General features: G+C 50.1%; 1 protein-coding gene across 1 annotated transcript; it reads left to right on the top strand.

Annotated features, from left to right (window-relative positions):
- Positions 1-3,881: 3,881 nt before the first annotated feature.
- On the top strand, positions 3,882-22,521 carry LOC147526429 (uncharacterized). Its single transcript, XM_086629885.1, is given in 21 exon segments — positions 3,882-3,980; positions 4,352-4,408; positions 5,129-5,211; positions 5,773-5,938; positions 6,414-6,592; positions 7,187-7,369; positions 8,308-8,452; positions 8,756-8,902; positions 9,082-9,312; positions 10,697-10,890; positions 12,767-12,894; positions 13,100-13,269; positions 14,200-14,334; positions 15,207-16,116; positions 16,119-16,177; positions 16,179-17,128; positions 18,716-18,857; positions 19,272-19,379; positions 19,546-19,596; positions 21,265-21,465; positions 22,486-22,521. Coding segments are annotated over 21 exon segments (4,374 nt in total).
- The last annotated feature ends 498 nt before the right edge of the window (positions 22,522-23,019 follow it).

Genomic DNA, 23,019 nt, shown 5'->3' with positions numbered 1-23,019 from the left:
TGTTTGCTCTAGCTGATACCATAAGGGGCAATGGATTTAAACTGAAAGAGGGTAGATTTAGATTGGACATAAGAAATTTCTCACTCTGAGGGTGGTGAGGCACTGGAACAGGTTGCCCAGAGAAGTTGTAGATGCCCCATTGTGGGGAACTACGATGGGCCTGCGGATCCCAGACCCACTGTTCCCAGGACAGAAGAAAAGATTGACCTTGGACAGATTGCTGTGGAGCTGGATACTCCCTGAGAGCTGAATACTCCCTGAGAGCTGGATACTCCCTGAACAGAAGAAACAGAAACAACCTGCAGGCTCTGGGAAAGTCAGGAAACCGTAAGATAAAAAGGAACTGTAAGATAAGGCCTTGGACTAGTTTTTGCACTAACTGCATGCTGTAATGAATTTGGCTTGGAGTATATAGAACGCGTGATCACCAAACATTCACCAATCACACATTAAGCTAAGACGCGTGAACAGCTATAGTTAACCAATCACCTAATTCCTTATGTTCACTGTTAGAACTTGTATAAAAAGGTATGTAAAACTTGCAATAAAGAGACGCTGATGAATTCTACTTGAACCTGTGTCTGTCATGGCCGTCTCAACAGTGCTATACAGTGACAATCTCAACAATCTCAACAGACGAGGCCCTGATAACATTTTCTCCCCTCAGCAGTGTCCGACTATGTACCTTCCCCAGCACTAGTTACCCAGTATGAGTTAGCCACCTTTTCCAGGCTTATAGAGGAGGGTAGTACAGCAGTGCCTAGATAGTGAGCCTTAGAGGGCTTTTGTAACCCAGGAGACTTGGCCCTGTCCTTCAGCATTTGTGAGCCAAACCAGCCTGATTTTAAGAGGGCCTCTTATTCTAAGAGCCAATGGCTTTGAAACTTTTAGACACAAAATTCCTTGGCTCACTTATTCCTAACTCCAAAATTTACAGACCTTTGACACTTGTTTTGGTTCTTGACAAAACAAAAGTCCTGCTGGAGTTTTCTGTAGGCATCTCCTGCCCTTGGGCAGGTTTCAGCTGTCACCAGCTCTCACTTCCTCTGCCACAAGTCCTTCTTCAGCCTTCTGCACAGAAAAGCAAAAAACTCCTTAAGTTTGTGCCCCAGACGTACTGCAGCTGCACGTTCAACCCAGACGTGGCACAGACCTTGGCAGAATTGTTAAGTCACAAAGAAGGCAGAAATCCTTGGGAGGTTTCGAGCAGTGGTTTACGTGTGTGCCTTGGCAGCATTGTCATCCTATATTGATGTCATCCTGTACGATATTGTAAAATCTCATGCTTGTAGCAGCTTTTGTAGGAAATCAGAACTCGATTGTATCTGAACAAGAACTATCCGAAAGGACAGACAGGCATCCTTCAGTTTAAACTGGTGGATGTTTGAGAGAAAAAATTGCTCCCTTTATTTAAGTGTTGCTAAAGAAGTAGGCAGTAGCCCAAAGGACTTGTCGCTCTTTCAAAGGGGAGCTGTAGTACTGCAGAGGCAAATCGTTACATCCCTGGGCTTCAACCAACTGCTCCGTATGACACCCAGGACTCTGGAACCAGGAGCTGCCGTTCCCTCTCTGACCTAACACAGTGTCCTGTGTGCCAGGTTCCTACAGATGGGACGTGCTGGTTGGAGGAAAGAGCCTCTCTCCCATCTCTCCATGAAGCCAGGTAAACATTTTGCATTTCGAACACCCTGTTGCAAGACGTTCAGCACTTCCCCTCGCCTCCTCATTTTTTGTTTGGGCTTCCTTTTCCAGGCACAGTTCTCTCTCCTCGCCTGTGCTTTTGTTCTCACGTACGCGCGTTGTGTCCCAGAAGCCACTTGCCTGAAATAGTGCTTTCTAGATTCTAAAACTCAGCATAAGGTGGGGTTTGACAGCACCAGCTGAATGTGAGAGGAAAATGGGTAAAAGGCAGGCAGCGGCCTTGCCCGGAGGAGTTCCTCCCATTTCTCACATCCATGAGCCTTGATTCTTTGTCTTTGGCTTGGCGGAAATCCTTCCAGTAAGGCAGAGAAGATCAGAGGTCCTGTTTAGACTAGGAAAAAAAAGATTGAAGTTGCATACAAGTTTGCTAACATGAGCTAAATTCAGTTACTTTGCTGATCAGGAGAGCACTGATGAGTAGCCACCGAAATCAGATGATGAGCAATTGCCCTCCAATTCTTTTCGGTTTTAAAGACTGTGTCAGTGGGTAAGTCTCATGGAGGCCCTTCTTAAGAGTTGCTGACCCTCAGGTTTTGTTAGTTACAACCACATTTGGGTGGATATTCTGACGTTCTTTACTGACGATCTGGTACGTATGTGTGTTTTAATGCAAACACGTATATCAAATAACGGGAATCAAAGTTTTGAAACAGGTAGCCTAGGAATCTCTCATGCTCTTCAGAGATGCAAGTGCTTTAACTCAGCATAGGATAACATCTGCTGAAATAGATGTAAACCACATTTCACTTGTGATTGGCATTCTAAATGGCATTGAAGTGTCTTGAGGGGTTGTCATAAAAAATCAAGACCCTAACACCTCAGACTTTCTCAGACAAAAATGCGTTACCCAAATCTTGGGTGACCCCAGGATTACTTCTTAAACATCTTCATAGCACGGTAATCTTTATGCCCCAAGACCTCCGATGGTCTCGCAATAATCTTTTTATTGCAAAGTAAGCGTTGGATGTTTTAACACAAGTTATCCTTCCTGTCTGTATGCAGGACTCATGGGTGAAGGAACAAGAAAACCTGGAAACACTGAAAAGCTAAAACTGTGTTTAAAATAAAAAAGAGTTTGTCCACTCGTAAGAAAAAGGTGACTTTGTCCTTTTCGCTTGTTTCTTTTCTGGCTGCATGAATGTTAAATCCCAGGGAGATTATTTCCTTTCCCTTATTGGTGCTTGCATGGCTGTTTTTCTGTGCTTGGATGTAACGTTTGTGTTGTCACCGCAATCGTGAAATAAACTTCTTAACACCGGGGGAGCCTTAAGAAGCAGGCATTCTGTATTGGGCACCGGGTGCACAGGGTACCACTCCACCGAATGCGCGTACAGGGCCCCGGGAGAGCAACTTGGTCACACGTTGTCATCATGCATATTCATAACACTTCCCAGAACTTGTACATGTTCAGCATTACCCTCTTGAATGATGGGTCAGTCTTCTCTCGCCTGGCATGTGAACGACTCGGCATCCTCAGTCCTTTGCCTCTGCCCTTTTCTTTTGCGTCTGGGGTATGTTCAGGGCAGCTGGTCCGTGAGTCGCTGGTTGCCATCTCCCCCTGCCAGAATTCCCTTTCCCCCAGTTCCTGCTGCACATGCTGACAATCCAAAACATGGTAACAAAGTTTATACAGTTTCTGGCATGTTCCCCCTTCCAGGATGGCAAATACTTGACCGCCAGTTTGTGAAGGACTCCCTAACTTCAGGGATGGTCATCCTGTTCTCAGACCGTGTGCGTACCTGTCTTCAGGTATGTGCAGACGGTCTACCAAACCCTTCCTTCCTTCCTTCTTTCCTTTCACGAAACTGAACTCCTTCGCTGCCGGGTACCCCCCGCCCCCCCCGCCCCTCTGGCGCCCGGAACCGTTCCCTCGCGCTCCTCTCCCCCCTCTCCCGCGCGCTCGTTGCCCCAACGCTCTCCGGGGCCGTTACCGCTCTCCGAGCAGCGCTCGCCGGGGCACAGCGCTGCCGGGGCGGCCTCTCCCCCGCGGCAGCACCGCAGCCCGGCGCGGCCCGGGCAGCGAGCAGCGGGCAGCGGGCAGCGGGCAGCGGGCAGCGAGCAGCGGGCAGCGGGCAGCGAGCAGCCAGCAGCGAAGCGCTGCCGCAGAGCGGCCCCGAGCGGGCGCGGCGCTCCCCGCCCGGCTCTCCCGTCCGGCGGCGGGCCCGGCTGGCAGCGGGGCCATGGCGGCGCCGAGCCGGGGCTCCCTGCGGCGCCGGCTGCAGAGCGCGCAGGAGGCGCGGCAGCGCCAAGCCGTGCTGGTGCGGAGGCTGCAAGCGAAGGTGAGGGGCGGCGGCGCCCCCGCGGGGGGAGCTGCCGGGGACGGGCCGGGGTGCCCGGGCCGGCCGCGCCGCGCCGCGCTGAAAGGGGACGCGGCGGCGGCGATGTCGGGGCCCGAGGGCGCGGCCCCAGCGGGGCCCTCCCCGGGACTGCGGCGGGCGGGACGGCGCCGAGCCCGGAGCTCGGGGGAAGCCCCGGGAGCCGCCCCGCTCCGCCCGGCCCGCCCAGGCGCGGGGCCGCCGCGCTGCGCTGGCGGTGAGCGGCGCTGGGCGGGGGCTGTGCCGGCGGGGAGAGTCGGCGAAAAGCTGCTGCGGGCGGAGCCGGGGCTGTGCCGAGCTGCCCTCGCTCCCCCTCATTCTGCGTGTCCGTGCAGGTGCTGCAGTACCGCGCTCGGTGCCGAGAGCTGGAGCAGCAGCTGGAAGCAGGCGCGGTGAGTGGGCAGCCGCTGGCTACAGACGGCGTGCGCAGCGTGCGTTAGCGCGGACAAAACAAAGCTCCCGAAGCAGTGACAGGGGCAAACCGGAGTTTGCTCCCTGGGGGTTCAGAGAAGCGCTGCACGCTTGCCCGTCAGTGTTTTGTGCAGCTGGCGTTCACAGAGCAGCCAGGAGTGCCGGAAATGCCCGTCCAGAAAACCCTTTCCAGAAGGGTTTTCGCTTTGGGAAAGAGGTTTTTTTAGTGGCGGAGTACCGTTTTGTCCGAGGTCTCAGGAGCAGGCTGTCCTGCCTGTTCCATTATCTGGCCGACTCTGAAAAAGAATCGGTTGAAACGCAGCATTTTGGAAGGCAAGAGTGCAGGCTTTCAACACGGAGAGCTGGCTCTGTGCTTTTCTTTCTGCCTCACGGCTGAAGTAAACCTGGCAACGAAGGGTAGGAGAGTGGGAGAGCATTCCCAGGGTTCGAGTCGAAGGGAGCGCTGGCAGTCATGAGCTGAGCATACCTCACTGGGAGAGTGCAACCGTGGGAGAGCAAGGAGAGCGACTCCTGTTGAGTAACACCCTTGCCCTCCTTTCCTCTCCATCGTCACGCCACTGCTACATCTGGGAGAAGCCATGAGCTGCTGAGATACCAGACAAACGGAGGGGAAAGTGTTGGCTGCTAACAGTAGGGAAGGAAACACAAGAATTGGGCTAAACCATTCCTTTCTTCTTCAGGGGTGTCTTCCAGGAAGGTGGGAAGCCACAGAAGACCACAGCCTAAAGAAAGCACTGCTTCAGGTGGAAGAGGAGCAGCAAAGGTACAAGGAAGAAGCGTTGCCTCCTACTTGGTATTCTGGCACTCATGGAAGCGAGGGAAAACCTGTCAGTGCTACCTAGTGTCCCCAAGGGAAGCGGTTGGACAAGGCGCTGTGGAAGGAGAGAGGTCCACAGTCTGTTGTCTGTGGTGCAGTAATAGTGCTGTGTGCTCTGTTTTGAGCAGGGGGTTATTCTGGGTGACCTCTGAAGGTCCCTTTCCAGACAGAATTATTCTGTGGTTCAGCAGGTGAGCGGCTCAGGCCAATGCTAGAGAAAGGCAATGCATCCAGGGATCAGACAGCATGAAGGGGAGGCAAGACATTAGCTGTGGGTGTCAAAGTTGAAGAGGAAGGGGAAACCGCAATCATAGATGGGAATGGAAGGCTTAAAGCAAGGAGAAGCAAATGCATTTGCCAACACCGAGAGATCTTAGCTAATCCTAGAAAGTGCTTTTACTGCTGTCAGTTGGACCACAAAGTCAGTGCTGAGGCAGCTGGGAAATCACGGGATGCTGCTTGTGGCTCACAGTTGTTCAGTGATCTTGCTGTTTCTCCCTTTGCAAGGTGTAAGAATCTGGCAGAAGTGAACGCTCTGCTGTGGGAGCACCTCAATAAAGTGAATGAGGTTAACTCCGCCCTTAAAGAAGGTGTTGGGAAACCGATGACGGATTGGATGAAGGCCCGGGAGGAGCTGGAACAGAAGGAGAGTGAATGGCACACGGAGTGTGAGGTAAGCACAGACTACAGGAACGTCAGATGTGAGGCCAGAGTGGAATGAGAAGGCATTTTATTTCTGGCCTAGAGAAGTTGCTGTGTGAAAGTTGTGTCTCTGTTGAGGATGGATGTGTTGGTGTTGAGGAGCAGAAGAGAGGGGTGTGAGATGGGGGAGTGTCAGCAACTTGTGGTGATGGAAGATGCCCACCTGCTGTGACTGTACTGCCTCACTCAGCTTCAAACCTTTCCCTTTAATCAGCCAGTTTTAGGCACATTTCTTTCTAGCCTACCCACTCTTGCTACCGTATTGCCTTGCCAGTCTCACCAGCTCTGTGTTCTCCTGCTTTTCTCTCCTTGATCTCCACCCTCTCATCCCAGCTTTTGCCTTCAGGTGAGCTGTCTCTCTGCTTGCTTCATCTCCCAGCTTTCTGGAGCCATCTTCCCTGCTCCTTATTACTTATTTGTGCTCTTTCCCTGCCCATTCCTTGTAGGCCCTCAAAGAAGAGCTTTCTGCCAGGCAGAACTCTACCAATTTCCTGCAGCAACAGCACAGACAGCAGGAAGAGAAGTGCAGGAAGCTGCAGCACAGGCTTGAGCAACTGGAGGAGGAACGCGAGACGTCCAGCAGCCACTGGCAGCACCTCCAGGCTCTGGTAGAAGCCCTCAGAAGGCGAGTGTTTCCTCTTCCTCCTCTTCCTCCTCTTCCTCCTCTTCCTCCTCTTCCTCCTCTTCCTCCTCTTCCTCCTCTTCCTCCTCTTCCTCCTCTTCCTCCTCTTCCTCCTCTTCCTCCTCTTCCTCCTCTTCCTCCTCTTCCTCCTCCTCTTCCTCCTCTTCCTCCTCCTCCTCCTCCTCCTCCTCCAATTCTGGGAGTTCAGAGGTGTGGTGGACAAAGAACTCACCTGCCCTACCACACATATGCTTCTGTTTGGCACTTTAGCATCCTCCTGTCACTGCTTTTCATGCTCTACTGTGTATCCTAAGGCTGCCTTGGAGCTTCAGAGCAATGTTGGAAACCAAGACGCCGCCTTCTCGACATGCTGCTTCTCTGAATGCTGTTCTCTGGGTGCCCTTTCCTGTCCACTGCTTTTCCCTGAAGGAAGGCAAAAGCCTGCCTTCCTTTCTCTTTCCCTCTTCAGTTTGCTTGCGAGGGGAAGAGCAAGTTCTTCCTTACTGTGCTCCCCACAACTCCATCCTGGAATGATGAAAATGGGACCTGTGACTCTTCAGGCCTCTTTGTTCTTCTGACTGAGCCTTGCCTCTGCAGTGAATGTGCAAAGCTCAAGACATCCAGGGAAGAGCTACAGCAACGGCTTCAAGTAGCGCAGCAAGAAGCCTTGTGTCTGCGTCAACGTAATGCTGAACTGCAGCTGAAGGAAGATTCGGCCCAGCAGGAGAAGGTGGAGCAGCAACAGGCCATGGAGAGAGCGCGTCGTGACCAGGAGCTCCTGTGAGCATTTGAACTTTCTCTGGGCAGGGGTGGGAGTTTAGGAGGCCCATTGTAAAAGAATGAATTTGGCGTGCTCATTGTTTGTAGCCTTGAAGGGTGAAGGGAGCACGTGGATAGGTCTGGCTGCCTACCAACATAGAGCGCAGCTGCCTCCTTGGATTTTCTTTCTGACCCTTCAAAAATATCACTCCAGACCTGACCAGAGTAGGTGATGACAGACGTAAGCTGAAACTAGAGAGAGTCAGACTGGATTTCAGGAGAACAAAAAAAACAACCCTGAAGGCAGTCACGCAGCAAAAGAGTTTGCTCGGAGAGGTTGTGCAAATTCCATCCTTGGCAATTGGGAAGAGCCCACTGGGCAGAGCCTTGAGCAACCTGACCTGATCATGGGATAGCTGACTCCACCTGCTTTGAGCTGAAGATTGGGCTAGCGGCCTCCCGGGGTCCCTGCCAGCCTGAATCCTCCTGGGATGCCATGCTTATTGGCTTGGAAATTCATACACATCTCCTCCCCAGACAGATTGCAGGCTCCCTCATCTTTTGCGTGCTGAAGGCAAGAGTAATTGTGGGAATATTCACCTGGATGCAAAAAGTCTGTCTTACCCAAAGAAGAACTGTGGAAAGTCTTGTGTCCAATGCATGAAAAAGGAGAGAGAGAAGTAACAGGCAGGAAGCTGTTAAGTTGAGAGTACCTGAACGTTTTGGAAATGTTCTGTGATTTCAGGGAGTTTGTTTTACGTTCTGAGTGACAAATGTGTCTCCTCCATCAATGACAAAGAGTGGTGCAGCTCTAGTCAGGGAGTTCCAGCATTCTTTAGGTGTAAAGAGAAAGCTGTTGGAAATGGTTCCACCTGCCGTCTCTGGGACATAGTTTGTACTCCTGGTTTTGGAAACGAGAATGTTTTGACATTAGAAACTTGTCTTTCCCCTTCTCCTAGACTGAAGGACACAGCTGCACTTGAAGGAAAATACGCCTTATTACAGAGCGAGTTGGTAGTGGCGAGAGAGAGACTGGAGGAATCACACCTTCAGAAGGATCTGCTGAAGCAAGAGAGAGATGAGCTTACCATGGCCCTGCAGAAGGTATGGTCACCTTCTTGCTAGGTAGCACTTGTGGGAGAGGGAGTTGTGACAGCAAGACCAGCCCACATGCTATTTCTGGCAGTAGAAGAGAGGGACAGCGTTGTTGTTGTTGTTGTTGTTGTTGTTGTTGTTGTTGTAAAATGGTGATCAGACCAGACAGGCTCTTTGGGTTGGTTAAGTCCCCACGTGCTTATTGGAAGCGCTGAACTGGGAGTAGGTCAGAGAGACCAAAGGAGACGTGGAGATGCCACCTGAAGTCAGGGGTTTCCCTGCCTTTGTTATCACATTGTTCTGTCTCTTCAGGCAGAGCAGTCAGTAGCAGAGTTGAGAGGGGCTCAGAATAAGCTGAGTGCTGACCTAGCTGATCTGCGTGATGCAGCAGCGAACACGACCAGTGTCAGTGAAGCTCTTGCATTGGAGAAAGTGCAGCTGAACCAACTTGTGCTACAGGTGAGCAGTGTTGCCAAAGGTCTTGCCAGGTGTTTGTCTCCAGCTGCTTCTTCTTCTCAGAGTTCTTGCCTTGCAACAGGATGCCTGTCTGCATACGGAAATGTTGCTTTTTCTGTCCATGCCAAACCTTCTCCCTAGTAAATCTTAATTCTCTATCTTCTGTGCTTCTGTGTTTGTAGCTGGAGCAAGAGAATGAAGTTCTGTCCAGTCAAGTGGCTGAGATGGAGAGAGACAAGATCTATGAACAGGAGAAGCTGCACTTGTATGAAAGAACAAATGAAGAGCTCCGGGCAGAGAAAGCCCACCTGGAGCAGCTGCTGAAGAGCGCAGAGGAGCAACAGGAGGGGCTGCGGGTAGAGCTGATGATCCTGGAAGAGGAGAGGGAGGAAACCCAAGAGAAACTCAGTCAGGTGAGGCCAAAAACCTGGTGCTTCTGGGTGGGCTTCTGGCTCTTTGGCTCAGGGAAGCTGTATCTGTTGGATTCTGCCGTGCTTGTGTCAAGGAGACACAAATACTGTGTTCAGTTTTGGGCCTCTCGCTACAAGACAGACATTGAGGTGCTGGAGTGTGTCCAAAGAAGGGCTACAAAGCTGGTGAAGGGTCTGGAGCCCAGGTGTTACGAGGAGCAGCTGAGGGAACTGGGGTTGTTTATCCTGGAGTAAAGTTCAAAAATTCACCAAAAGGGTTGTCAGGCATTGCAAGAGGCTGCCCAGGGAAGTGGTCGGGTCCCCATCCCTGGAGGTATTTACAAGGTAAGCTTGAAGGTCTTTTCCAATCTAAATGATTCTCTGGTTCTGTGAATTGCTAGAGCCTCTTTAGGTTTTGAGGAAGAAGCTGAGAATTAGGTGATCACGTAAGACTCCTCACTCTGGACTACCTGATTTCGATCCCCTGGAAAAAGAGCTTGGGAGAATCATGTCAGTGGAGGAGACTGGGGAGTTTGTCGTCATTTAAATGTCAGTTTCATAACGTCCAATTGTGGATATTATGGGATAACTTGGAGAGAATTTTTTGTTGCTGATGCTCAGTTCTCTGACTTGGACAGTCTGACTTTTGGAGTAGGTGGTACGTTTGGCAGATACCCAGCAGAGGTGTTACCCTGCAGAAAAAAACTAAAAACTCACGGTTCATCTTCAAGCTTGAATACCAGCAAGGCATATTAGACAACTTCTTTGTGTCATACAAGTAAACGGTGTTGTTGCCGTGGACTACTGTACAAACAGAGTCTACCATCTCCTTGGTCACATCAGCCAGACTTCATAAATCACTAAATGACGCTGCGCGCCGCAAAGGCTGTTTCCCTGCCGAGCATCAGCTCATTGCATCCAACAGCTTCACACACTGAAGGAGGTTTACACTTTGATCCCTTTTTTTTTTTCGTACAAGAAACCCTGTGTATTTTCACTGTCTTCAGCGAGCAAAGTTGCTTTTGCTGAACCTTGAAAATTTCCAGCAGTGGAATAGATTCTGATAGAATTTCAGTTTGCAAAGTGGCAGTTGTGGCAAATGCAGTAATTTTGCATGCCAATGCATCATCTGGGGTATGTGCGTTTGTCATGAAGGAGCTGACTGGTCCCAGGCAACCCAAAAGGGCGTTGCACATCATGTTCAGGTTAACAGTGCCAGTGCCTTTTGGCAGCCCGGGGTATTAGTGCAGTGGAGAGCGGCTGCTCTTAAACTTTGAGCCCAGAGTAGAGGAGCAATTTCTCCTCTGGCTGAGGCAGAAGTAGCAGTGGCTGGCTCTGCCCCAAACGCCAGAGAAAGGACTCCAACCGTGTTTTGTCCCGCTTTCAGGTTTACCACCAGCAAGAGTCAGCCAGCAGTGATCTGGAGCAGTTGGGCCAGGAGTTCTCTCTCCAAGGGCAAGCACTGGCCAAGGTGTCCAAAGAGAAGGAATTGCTGGTGCGTGAGAAGGCTGCCCTGGAGGAGCGACTGGCAGCCATGGAGCGAGACAGACAAGGCCTTTCAGAACAGCTGGCAGAGGCCAGGTAAAAGCAGGGAGGACACCCTCGGCAGGACATTATGTCACATCTGTACATCTGTGATTGTGAAGGTGGTAATTGCTACACGAGGATTTATTGCGTCCTGTGTGCTTTTCAGATGTTTTCACCTTCCGTGGGTGGAAAACGGAAGACTTTAGAGCAAAAAAACCCCAAGTGTTTCATGATTTGAATGTTCTTTTGTGACAGCTAAAGTGAGCAAAGCTCTCCTGAGCCTTGGGCTCATGTTTATGCCCCCTTATACATTCCTGTGCGAAGCCCAAAGCAAGCCAACTTGGCTCTGAGTTGAGTAATAATGAAAGCACACAGACGTATACTGAAACCTGAAGTTTCTCTCTGGTTTGGGTTTCTTGCTGTATGCATTTGAACATAGACCTTTCCTTCTCAAGTAGTTTGACATGGGATGTTCAGAGTTCAAGGCTATTATATACGGACGTTGTGAGGAGGACACTGCTGTTTAGGGTGAAGATAGAGGCTCCTGCTGAAAATCTTGAGGGCCTTTTGTTTCTAAGCTAACTCTTGTTACCTATGGTGCAGGACCTGGAGTTGATTCCACCAGCGGCAGAGAAGCCTCTTTTGAATTCTCGCCAGTCCCTGGGGTTCTTGCCCATCATTGATGTCTGGGTCCTGCTGTTTAGAGACAGATGTCACAGAGAACTCGTACAGGGGAGGAACAAGATGCTATCCTTCTGCTGTATCAGGTTTCTAAGATCAAATGTGAGAAGTTCTGCTTCGGGGGGAAAGAGGGAAAAAAAAAGAAAAGTATTGAGATGTTTGTCCTCCTCTCAGGTGTTTTTTAGAAGACTCCTGAACTTACAGAGCTGTACAAACGATATTTTAGAGATCGTTTGTCATGCGTCTTGACTGTTACGCTTTACCACTCCAGAGCATGTTGTTAGCAAGGCTGGTAAACACCGTTTTGACTCAGTGTGTTTCTTGAGAGCTGCTGCTGCTTCTTCTGAGCTCCAGCTTCTCTTATTTGATCCAGCTGCACTACGTTGGGTCAATTACTGGGCTGTTCTTAAATTATTAAATATTCAGCTCCCTTTATTTTTTCAAGAGAGAAAAGATTTTTTTTAAAAAATATCTATTAATTATGAACATAATTTGGCGATAGATAACAAAAAATCAGCATCTATTCTTGCCAGATGTTGTTCTCAAGAGCCTTAGGTCAGGGAGGGAACTGCAGCTCCTGGTTCCAGAATCCTGGGTGTCATACGGAGCAGTTGATGTAAGCATACATACAGGATGTAAGACCTGTCTGCCCTTTCAGATGGTTCTTGTTCAGATGCAATCAGGTTCTGATTTCCTACAAATGCTGCTACAAGCATGAGATTTTACAATATCATCTGCTACATTTCTTTAGTCCCTTTTCAATATAGGGAGTCTGGGAAATGACCTACCTATCCCTATGCTATGAAGAGCATTAAAAAGTCGTGAGTCAGCCAGGACAATGCTCTTCTGTGCCCCTGCAGAGCAATGTGGAAGCGCTGATGAGATCGGGCCTCTGCTGATGAGATGAGCAGAGGCTGGGCTTTCGCTTGCTGGCACCAACTTTGTGGGCACAGCTACCCGTGTGTCGTAGAGCAGACCAGAGCAAGTTCAGATTTGGCTCTTGAGATCAAACTGGGCTGGGCTGGGCTGTCCGTGTTCTGCCAGGTCGCAAGGAAAGCCTGGGCATTGCCTTGGAGGGGCCTGCGTCACTATTTTAAAGTGTAGATTTCTGTGTTTTCTGTGTACAAGTTTCCTTGCAACCCCTTTTCCGTACTCAGGCATAGGGATCTTGACCGACTTCTTACTGGACTGACTCCCTGTGGGTGTCAGGAGCTGGAAAGTCATTTCTCTGTGTATTCACATCTTGCAGGTCAGTGAAAGAGAGCCTGGAGTCCAGCCTGTTGGAGGCTCATCAGCACTGCTCTCAGCTGGAGATCACCAGGAGTCAGCTGGAAATCCAACTTCATGTAGTCACACGGGCCAAGGAGGTGATACAAGGTGGGAGCATCGTGTGCTTTGTTTCTGGTCATCCCCCTGGCCAGAGAAGATGGTATAAAATCAGTTGTCTGTCCGCAGTGCTTCTGAGGAGTGAAGGAGCTGGATGCAGATCCCTCCTACACTGAAATTCCAATGGCTTAAGGTCAGTAAAGCCAGAACCATTGTTTGTGTAGACTCTGAATCTTGCCATTTGTTGTGCTTGCAGAGGAAGTCAAGTGCCTTAAAGATGAGCTGGAAGCAGAGACATCTGGCATGAAGCAGGAATGGGAAAACACAGCAGGACAGCTCCTGTGGACAGAACAGCAGGATGACAATGCACTCAGCCTTCAGGACACTGATCAGGAAGTTGAAACGAACAAGCTCCTGCAAGACCTGGTAGGAAACAATGTGCTTCTGAGTTCTTCAAGCAAGCTTTGGGGGCTGGCTTTAGAAGAATAGTAGCCTGAGTGTGTGAAATGTCAGCAATCCTCTGTCATAGGCCAAAACTGAGTTTGGAGGACTGAATCCCCACCAGGATGGGGTTTTTATTTGGGGAGGACGGGGAGAGGCGTGGCAGGATTGTTGACCAAAGAAAAAACCTTTTAAAGCCTCCTCTGAAATATTTCAGAGCAGCAAAACAGAGGTGTCTTCTGAGCTGTGTTTTGAGACACTTGGTGGGAAGCTCTTTTGTGCCCAGATCTCCTGTGCCAAAGCAACCCTGTCCTGCACTGAGAGTCCTCCTTGTGTCCTGGCCAAAGTCCTCTTTATGCAGACTGCCTAGGGACAGCAGTGCCCGCAGCTGTGTCTGCAGGTATTGAAAGGACAGGGCAGCACTCAGAGATGACAGCATGTCCCTGTAATGTCAGTACTTTACCAAAGTCTACTGAGTACCATATAAGTGGAGTAGTGTTCAGCAAACCCCCCTTAGAATACAGGAGCTTTCTGCAGGAGCTGCTAGCTTCATCCCTCTGGCAGCCTGGCGTTTTCTCAGCTGCCAACTAGGCGCAAAAGTCGCTATTGAAAGGCAAAGAACACAGAGCAGAAGAGGAGAGATACCCACAGCAGCAAGGTGAGACACTTGAGAAATGCCCCACATTTTGCTGTTGGATGGCTAAGAGTTTGTTGGAGATTCAATCACAGATGTATTGGGGATGGACCATGTCTATACTGCCAGTCTCATGAGCTGTGTCTCCAGGTGGGCAGATAATGACCTAGGAGATCAGCAGCACAGTGCTTTGAGAAAGTGTGAGCCCATCAGTCTCTGAGTCTTGCCACACAAATTTTGCATGGGAAGTTTAAACCCATCTTGTCTTTATTTCTGTGCAGGTCCTGCTAGAAAAGAAGCGTGAGAAGAACGCTTTGATACGGACGCTACGCCAAACTCAGGGAGAGCGAAGAGAAGCCTGCCAGCAGCTGGAGCAGCTCAGGCAGGACATGGAAGAGCTGCAACAGAATGGACAGGTGAGCCTGACTGGTAGGGTAGGTTGAAGGAACAGTGGTTGGCAATCGGATGTAAGGTGAGAGAGGCTGAGAGGTCCAGGTAGCACAGTGAAGGGCAGTAGCAAGGAAATAAAGCCGAAGTCCTGGGACTGAGGAGGCAAGGACTAGTGCAGCTTACTTGCCTGGTAAGCTCCAGAGATTCCAAAAGGAAGATGGGAGTGGCTGTGTGAGCTGGGATAGACGCAGCCTAAAGGGTGGCACAGGAAAGGTCTACAACATGCCGAGAGGCAGGGAGAGAGGGAACAGCCATCGTTCCCTCTCTTTTCCCGGAGAAGAACAAGAGCCATCTGATGAAGGTAGTGAGAGCCGCGGTGCAAGCAAGCAACAGGAGGTAGTATATCTCCAGTGGCGCAGACCTGTTGAACTCCTTGAGAAAGGATGTTGTAAATACAGCAGGTCTATATGGGGTCAGGAGGAGACTGTGAAAGTTCTCCCAATCCGCAATGGCGCTGGAGTTGGGGAGGGTGGGTGTCCTGTAAGCCTACCCCGCTCTTAGTCTTTCTTCCCAGGGTCAGCACTTACAGGTCCCGTTCCATACAGGATACGAGCCTAGACTTTCGAGCCAGTGCAGCTGCTCTTACAGATCAATACGTTCCCACTTCTTCATTTACAATGACTCCAAAAATCAGCTGTGGACAGAGTCTGATATATACAGTAGAGTTCTGAAATCTTTTTTGAGTGACATGAAAGAGAGAAGCCAACTGAATAGCTTGAATTTTCTATGACGGGCTCCAGCTTCAGCCCCTGACTACCACTGAAGCAGGAGTTCTGATCTAGTGTGAAAAGCAAACATGCAGAGATGGAATTATTTACTCTTTCTCCCTGTTTTGCAGCACGAACGTGACAGGCTACAAGCAGTGACAGAAGAACCGGGATGGGAGATAAAACTTCTTCAGGAATCACTCACAGCCTCTGAAACCGGAGCAGATACAACAACATATATGAACCACTCCCTTCAACAAGAACTCCAAAGCACCCTGTCTATCTTAAAAATGAAAAATAAGGAAGTGGAAATGCAGTGGCAGAAAATCCAGATGCTCCAGAAAGAGGCAGCACAGGGAAAAGCTTTGCAGGAGAGTCTAAGTCGTCTGGAAAACGATAAAGAGCTTGAGTCGCAAGAAAAGCAAATGCAGGAAGCTGAAGAAGTCACAGTAATGCGGTTAAGGACTGTCCGTGACCAACTGGTGCAGAGCTTAGAAACCTTAAAAGAAAAGGACAGACTCATAGGCATGCTAAAGCAACAAACCCGGAGGTACGAGGTAAAAACAGAAGAAGAGTTGAATCTCTTACACCGAGACTTAGAGTGCACTAGGGCAATCCTGAAAGAGAAGGATTTCCTGATTGAATCTCAGAAGGAAGCGATTGAGGCCTTCCAAAAACAAGAACGAGACTCTGAACAGCAGAAGGCAATTGTGCAGCATCTTCAAGTGGCACTAAAGGAACAAGAGCAAGAAATTGTATTCCTTAGAAAGCAATGTGAGGCATGGAAGGAAAAGGAGGAAAAACATGAAGCTGAGCAAACAAATCTTCAAGTAACACAACGAACTCTGACAGAAAGAGACCAAAAGATAGAGATTCTGGAGGAGGCTATCTCTAAGCTTCAACAGCAAAAGGAGGAGGCAGCAATGCAGACTAAAGCCATACTGCAAAAACTAGAATATGCTGAATCTTCCCTAGAAGCTAGAGATCAAGAGAGAGTGTCTTTGCAAGAGCAGGTGCAGGACCTTCAAAAGCAGAAGGAGGTAGAAGCAAGCGGGCCAAGAGTCTAGAGCAGCATCTAGACAAAATGAGCCAAATATTGAAGGAGAACCAGTCTGGAGTTCCTCAAGCTGACAGAGCAAACAAATATGCTGCAGCTTCGTGAGGAAAGCGTGAGAATAGCACTAGCATCGTGCCAGCATAAAGTGAATGCACTTGAGGAAGTGGTGAGGAAGAGAGAGGAAGACAACACAACTCTTGTGCAAAAACTACAGTGCCAGGAAGAAGAACTGGAGACCTTGCAGAATCTCCAGCTTAGGCTACGGGAGAAGACTGAAGAGGTTAGACACCACCGAGATCAAGAGAAGCTCCTGGAAGAAGCCTTGCATCAGAGGGAACAAGAGATCAAGGCTCTAGGCAAGCAACAAGAGGAAGTAAGAGGTCTTCGGAAAGCTCTCTGGCATGTTCAGCAGACTCTGGCAAAGAAGGACGAAGAGACCAAGTACCAGAGAGACAGAGTGAGGTATTTAGAGAAGACTCTGACAGGGAGAGAAGAAGAGCTTAGGAGGCAGAGCGAGCTCCTGAAACAATTATCATCAGCTTTGCAATGGAAAGATGGAGGGGAAACCCTATGGAAACCAATCCAGAAACTCCAAAACTGGGAGGAAGAGGAAGCAGAGAAGAGGAGAGTTCTCCGGGAGAGAGACCGTCTCTTGCAAAGGCAGAAGGAGCTAACGCAACAGCTGGCGGGTGAGCGGAAAGCAAAGGGGGAGGAATTCGAGCGTGTGATTGCTGCTTTGAAGCACACCAAAAGTGGAGAAGTCGTATGGAAAGAGAAGGCACAAGCACTGACTCTTGCCCTCACCGAGAGTGAAACGGCCAACGGGACTCTGAGGGAAGAAATAGCCACCCTGCAGAGTATGGTTTCCGGGAGGGACACGGACCAGTTTCGTCATCAGGTAGGCAGTGGGGCTGATCATCAGTCAACTGAAATGTCCCTAAAGGATTCTAGTGATGTTTCCCATCAAGAGAGGGGAATATATATTCCCATAAGTACGTGTCCTGCTCAGCCAGAGAAACCGTGATTGCAGCCAGCAGGCTTGGCTGTCTGTGTAGCTCCAGTCAGAGACCCGTCACCTGCTAGAACGTTTTCTGTTAAGCCCAGAACTACTGAAAGAACTAGGGAGCTTGCTGTTAAAATGAACTCGAGTCCAGAAGCTGGGGATGAGTAATTGGTTCTCTCCTACCTAGGCAAACTTAGCCAAGGGGCCGCAGTTAGGGCTTGGCATGGAAAGGAAAGGGCACAGTTGACCAAACTAATGTACTAAACTCAGTAGAATTTTGTAACGATGGCTGAACAGCAGCTACGCTGATGGTGCTTAGAGGATGCGCTGAGAGATGTACATTTCTGAGGTACGGCTTTTCCAGTGTCTTGAAAGGAATGGCATTTGCACCGTGGCCTGATCAGCTTAAAGGCTTCGTTGTGCGTTCAGGATGCACCTGTGCCACAGACAAAAAGCATGATGGCAAATTTGTGTGGGTTTCTCCAAGGTGATCTGACTCAGGCACTGCTGGTGGGAGAGCAGCAACAGCCTGTGCCGCAAACTTGCCCAGGCCTCTGCCGGCACTTGTAGCGTTACGTTAGTGTACAGGCATACAAAACGTGCTACTGATAAAATGCTGTGTTTGTGCGTTACGCATTCCTACGTGACTTGAGAAATAGTACTGCCAGCCTGATCAGGTGATGACAGGTACTATGATCTGTTGCTGGGAAGCAGAGAAGTGCTAAGGGCAGGAAACATCTAAACAATGGAAGATTTCAGTTGCATCCCTATAGATCAGGTATGCAACAGCATTAGACCAGGTACTGCATTGCATCCCTATAGACGGGTATAGGTGCTGATATCAAGACTACCTTTGTAGATGCTGTCAGAGATTGCTTCAAGGAGCAGTTCATTGAGAAACTCCGGAGAGGGGAGGTGGCTCTTGACTAGGTTGAGAGCTGTGCACAGGGCTTGGTTGATAATGTGATTTTTTTCATACAGCAGTTCTGTAATGATGATGTGAGAGGTAAAGAGAACAGAGAACAGAACCATAGTATTTTATCACTGCAGAAATACATGCTTCAGCCACATCTTGCATACTGTTTTGTTGTCCAAGGACTGAGAGTGGAACTCTAGATGGGAGAATAGCCAGTGAAGGTCAAAGAGGATGCCCAAAGATGTTAAATAGCTTCCCTAAGAGGAACATGTAAACATGGAAGTCTTTGTGATGGACAAGAAAGGGCTGAGAGAGAGGGAGCTGGAAATATTAGAGACCTTTGTAGAACCGTCAAGTGGCTGAATAGGAAATGAACATTTCCAGTCTTTCTCAAAGCCAGGGTGGGGGATGTTGAACAAAACTAGCAGGAAACCTGTCCAGAAGAAACAACTGCATTTCTCCAAGGTGACTCTGGAGGAGGGCCCCTAGGAAGAGAGTGTGTTGATTTGGCTGCGGACACGGAGAAGAGGAAGGGGCTTGGCATTGTCTGGACAATCCTGAGTCCCATCACTCTCCCCAGGCGTGTTGATTCTGGCCCTCCTAACCTTGCTGTGGCACCAGCTCACATAAATCTCCTCCCTGTATGCCCAGCAGGCTATTGCAGAAGGGAGCAGCTCTCACGGCTGTCGGAGAAGAGACTCCTATTGCAGCGGCTGGAACATCTGCAGCAAGCAGTTGCAAGGCTGGAACAGGAGAAGGCTGAGCTGAAGCAACTCAATGCTGAGCTCAGGAGGACTCTTGAGGAGGTAAAACAGGCTTTCCCCGCCTCTGCAAAGCCTCACGCTCCTCTGGAACACAGCACACTTCCACAGACAGCACTTGGAGTCCTCTGCTTGTTTCCTTCCCTCTCCCCCACGGGCACACACTCTTGAATTCTCTCTCTCTTCTGGCACCCCATTGCCTTCGCAAATGCACATTCACTGCGGTACCACCCTTCTTGCCCCTGTGTCCCCATACACACCCACTTGACACTCTTGTGTCGGAACTGTTTCCTATTGCTCTTCCTCTTCCAGAGTCTACCTCGAGTGCTTTTGTCCTTGACGCTCTCTGGTGCAATTACCAGTCTCTAAGCAGAAACCTCCTTGCCATGATGGCCAGAGGTCCTTTTGCTCCTCGGTTGTGGCAGCTTTCTGTGACCCTTTCTCCTATCCCACGTGCAGGTGGAGCGTGAACGGAGGAGGCTAAAGAGAGATCGTAGTGGTCAGTCAGTGCCAGATGCAGGTGGGTTTTCTCTCTCTGACCAATACAAGGTGCCTGCTTCTAGACAGGTGAGAGCAGAATGTGACTTGGTGGGAGGAGGCTCTGGCCATACGGAGGAATGATGGCAAATGCCAGTGACGGCAGCCCCCACGGTAGACCTAAGAGCAGTTGAATATAGACCATGGCCCTGGCCAAACTGGAGAGCAGGAAGAAATCCTTGTGTTTCCTTCACAGGAGGAGTCTCAGACGTGCTGCAGTCATCAATTAGCTGGGTTGCAGGAGCAGGTGAGGAGTAGGAAAGCTCTCATCAAGAGCTGCTGTGGCTGTACTGATGGGCACAACTTTGCATGCTGCTACAGCCCGAGTGGTGTTTGGCTGTCAGGAAGGGAGTACAGCCGGCAGTGGAGATTCCCAGTCAGACACATTTGTTGGCCATGGCCAAACAACATCCTTCACCTAGGGCTGGTCTCTGACTTGCCTACACATCAGTCAGGGTGGGAGAGGGATTGGAGGAAAAATGGAGAAACCTGAAACTCACCGGAAAAGAGAGAATATTGTAAGGATGTTCCTCTTGAGTAGGAACACGGAGGTGCTCTGCTCAAAGCATGGTCCTCAGTGGGCTGGTTAGGCCACTCCTCGAGGTCTGGGAAACAGTGGAACCGGAACTTGATCTCCCGCGTCCTGGGACATGCTCTTAGCAGCAGTTGGCTGCTTCTCCCACTCATACCTCTGGGTTATCCACCAAAGCGTGGGAGGGTTTTTCAGGCTTCCGAGCCCAGTTTCACAAAGTGCCCTTATTGTGGTCACGTCTGTCCCCCTCTTCAGTGGAGGTGGTCCCTAGCCTATGCGTATTGTTTGCTGTCAGGTCCCTTTGACGTCATCCTTTCCATGTGCACTGCTGGCTTCTAGTTCAGCACTGCGCCTTCCCCTCCCGCAGCTGGCTGCCGGAGTTTCACATCTCGTCTGCTCTAGGTGCTTAGCAGATCAGGGTCCCGCTATGTCTCTGCTTTGGCTTTGTCTTGGCAGACCTTGGTGGTGTAAGTCAGCTGTAGCAGGTTCCATAAGCCGTAGAACTCCTTTAGGAATTGCTTCTCTTCTTTGAGTTCACTTGCCAAGAAAGAATATTGTCCTATTCCTAGCTGGAGGTCGGGGATTGCATTCCCACGTGGAACACAGCCCTTGGCAAAGCGCGTGTCACTTGGAAAGCAGAGGAAAACCTCTGACCTGAGCTCTTTTCCCCAACACAGCCAAGCACCGAGTGCTGCTCCCAGTGCTGGCATGTGCTCCACGGCAGAGCAGGCTGAGGGCAACAGGCCAGAGCTGCTGTGGCTGCCCTGCGCTGCAAACCTAATGGGAGGTGAGAGCAGCTGGGTCTGTCCCACCAAAGAGCCCAGCCGGCACAATTCCGTGTTGCCAGGAAGGAATCGAGTTGGAGGAGTTTGAAGCCTCAGTAGTCCTGTAAGGCCCCTTTCCCCCTGAGCTTTGTTCATCAAATTCTTCTCTGCTCGTTTGTGAAATGCTCTCAAGTTAGGGAAAATGAGAGTTTGCTCCCTTTTCAGGGGCTCACTGTCGAGTTTAAAAACTAGGTCATGAGAGGACAGGTTTTTTTGCTGAGGCAAAAGCATGTGGAACTACGGCCTCAGTAGCCCAAATGTCTCTTTTGCAAAGAAGAGTTGGGCTACTGAACGCTGTAGGAACCTCTGTCGTTAACGTATGTGTCCCGGCTCAGTGTTTTACGTGTGAATGGGACGCCAGAAAGAGACTTGGAATTGTCGATAATGTGAGCTCAGTTCCGGGTGACTCTGGGAACCTGTTCCTTCCCATTCCACAAGGACATAGTGTTGGCCAACACCGGAGTTAGAGGGTGTGTCTTCCCTGACAGCCAGTACCGTGGAGCTACGGCTGGTCCTACCAGCGTGGGCTTATCTGAGCTCTGCCTTTCGCCTCTCTCAGGTGTCCCTTCTGCAGAGGCAGCTTGCCCAAGGACAACAATCCCAGCAGGACTATACTGAGCACTATGCCAAGACCAGCCAGGAGCTGTCAGCCCCTCGCCAAGAGCTGTCTCACTCCTGAGCAGCTGTGCTCAGGGAGCCCGAAGCTGCAGTTCTGGAGGCAGAGACCCGGGAGCTGAATCGCCCTCTGAACTCTTTCCCTGTAGAGGAACAGCTTGTATCACGGGGTTCCTGTCTTGTGTCCTTCCCAGAAATGTGGGATGTTTTGCTGTGGGAAATGGGGGTGCCTTTGTTCTGTTTGTGTTTTGAAGCATCTCCTAGTGACAGTAATTATTTATTTAAAAAAATGTAAAGAAAAGTTGCAGGACTGCACTTTTTCCATAGGAAAAAGCAAGGGGTAGGTAAACAGGTGGCTTAGGAAAGACTATCCTAGTTTTTGACTTGCACTAGTGAGCTGTTAGGAGCTGTTGCCTGATTTAACCCCTTGAGTTCCTAGCTGTTCCCTGTGATGAGAGAGGGAAGGGGAGGGGTTCCCAAAGTGAAGGGATGAAGAGCACACGCCAGGGGTGGAAGGTGGGGCAAGAGAGTGGTTTTATTTCTTCCTCCCTCCCTCCTCCCTCCCTCCCTCCCTCCCTTCCTTCCTTCCTCCCTCCCTCCCTTCCTTCCTTCCTTCCTCCCTTCCTCCCTCCCTTCCTTCCTTTCTTCCTCCCTTCCTCCCTTCCTCCCTCCCTTCCTTCTTAGTTTCAGCACAAAAAGCAGAGCACCAGCGGTTGCTCTGCCGAGATGATTTGCTTTTGGCTTTGTTGCTGGGCCAAGCAGCCTGAGGGACAGCTTGGTTGTTCTCCAAAGGGCCTTAGTAGAGACCCTTCCCAGCCGGAGGCAAGGGACGGGACGGGAGGGGATGGGATGGGATGGGATGGGGAGAATGTCAAAGCGAGTGGAACAGGCTCTCCCCACAGCTTGGCTTTGCTATCAAGGCCTTTCCAGGCAACCGATGTCGGCAGTGTCAGCGTCTCTCGGGTGTCCTCCAGAGGCCTGAGCCCAACAGCGGGAGGGTGGGAGGAGGGCGAGGTGGCAGCGAGGCCCTTCCCAGGCGGAGAAGACCGGGAGCTCGAGCCCCTCCACGCCAGCTGCTCGGGCAGTGCGGGCCAGGGCGACGGTGCTGCGCGGCGCGGGCTGCCCGTTCTGCACGCCCTGGCCCAGGTGGTCTCCCTCCCCGCAGCTGCCTGTTCTCCGGCACTGTTTCCAGCCGCTTTAACGTTAGCAATTCTAATCTAGGCTGGAGGGTTATTTTTTAGTGGTAGTTATAAATGTTTTACAGTTTGGGGCTTTTTTAATTTTTATAAACAAACTCTATTCTAGCATTTGCTAACGAGCCTTTAGTTTAGAAAAGGAAAGCAACCTGAATGTTATGCAGGGATTGATGTAGTGCAAGTTACTGAAGCTATTGCTGTGAAAGAATATTGTAAAATTCAATTAAAACATTTTCAGATAGATTTGTAGTTTGTCTGATTCTTGGGTATCACAAACATTACTCCATTTAAAATTTTCAATCTTTTTTTAATTATAAAGCCAGTATCTCCTCAAAGTCTTGCAGGCTTTTAATTTGTATGAATACTGTATGTATTCACATCAAATACTTTATTTAATGTCATTAAAAGGTACTGAGTTACATTTCTATGGTTATCTAACATGAACTATAAAGAAAAAGAAGGGACAGATATACAGAGCTTGAGAACCAATGAAAACCATTCAG

The sequence above is a fragment of the Tauraco erythrolophus genome, chromosome Z (genome assembly GCF_009769465.1).
Source record: "Tauraco erythrolophus isolate bTauEry1 chromosome Z, bTauEry1.pri, whole genome shotgun sequence".
NCBI lineage: Eukaryota > Metazoa > Chordata > Aves > Musophagiformes > Musophagidae > Tauraco > Tauraco erythrolophus.
This window is presented reverse-complemented; position numbering and strand designations above follow the sequence as displayed.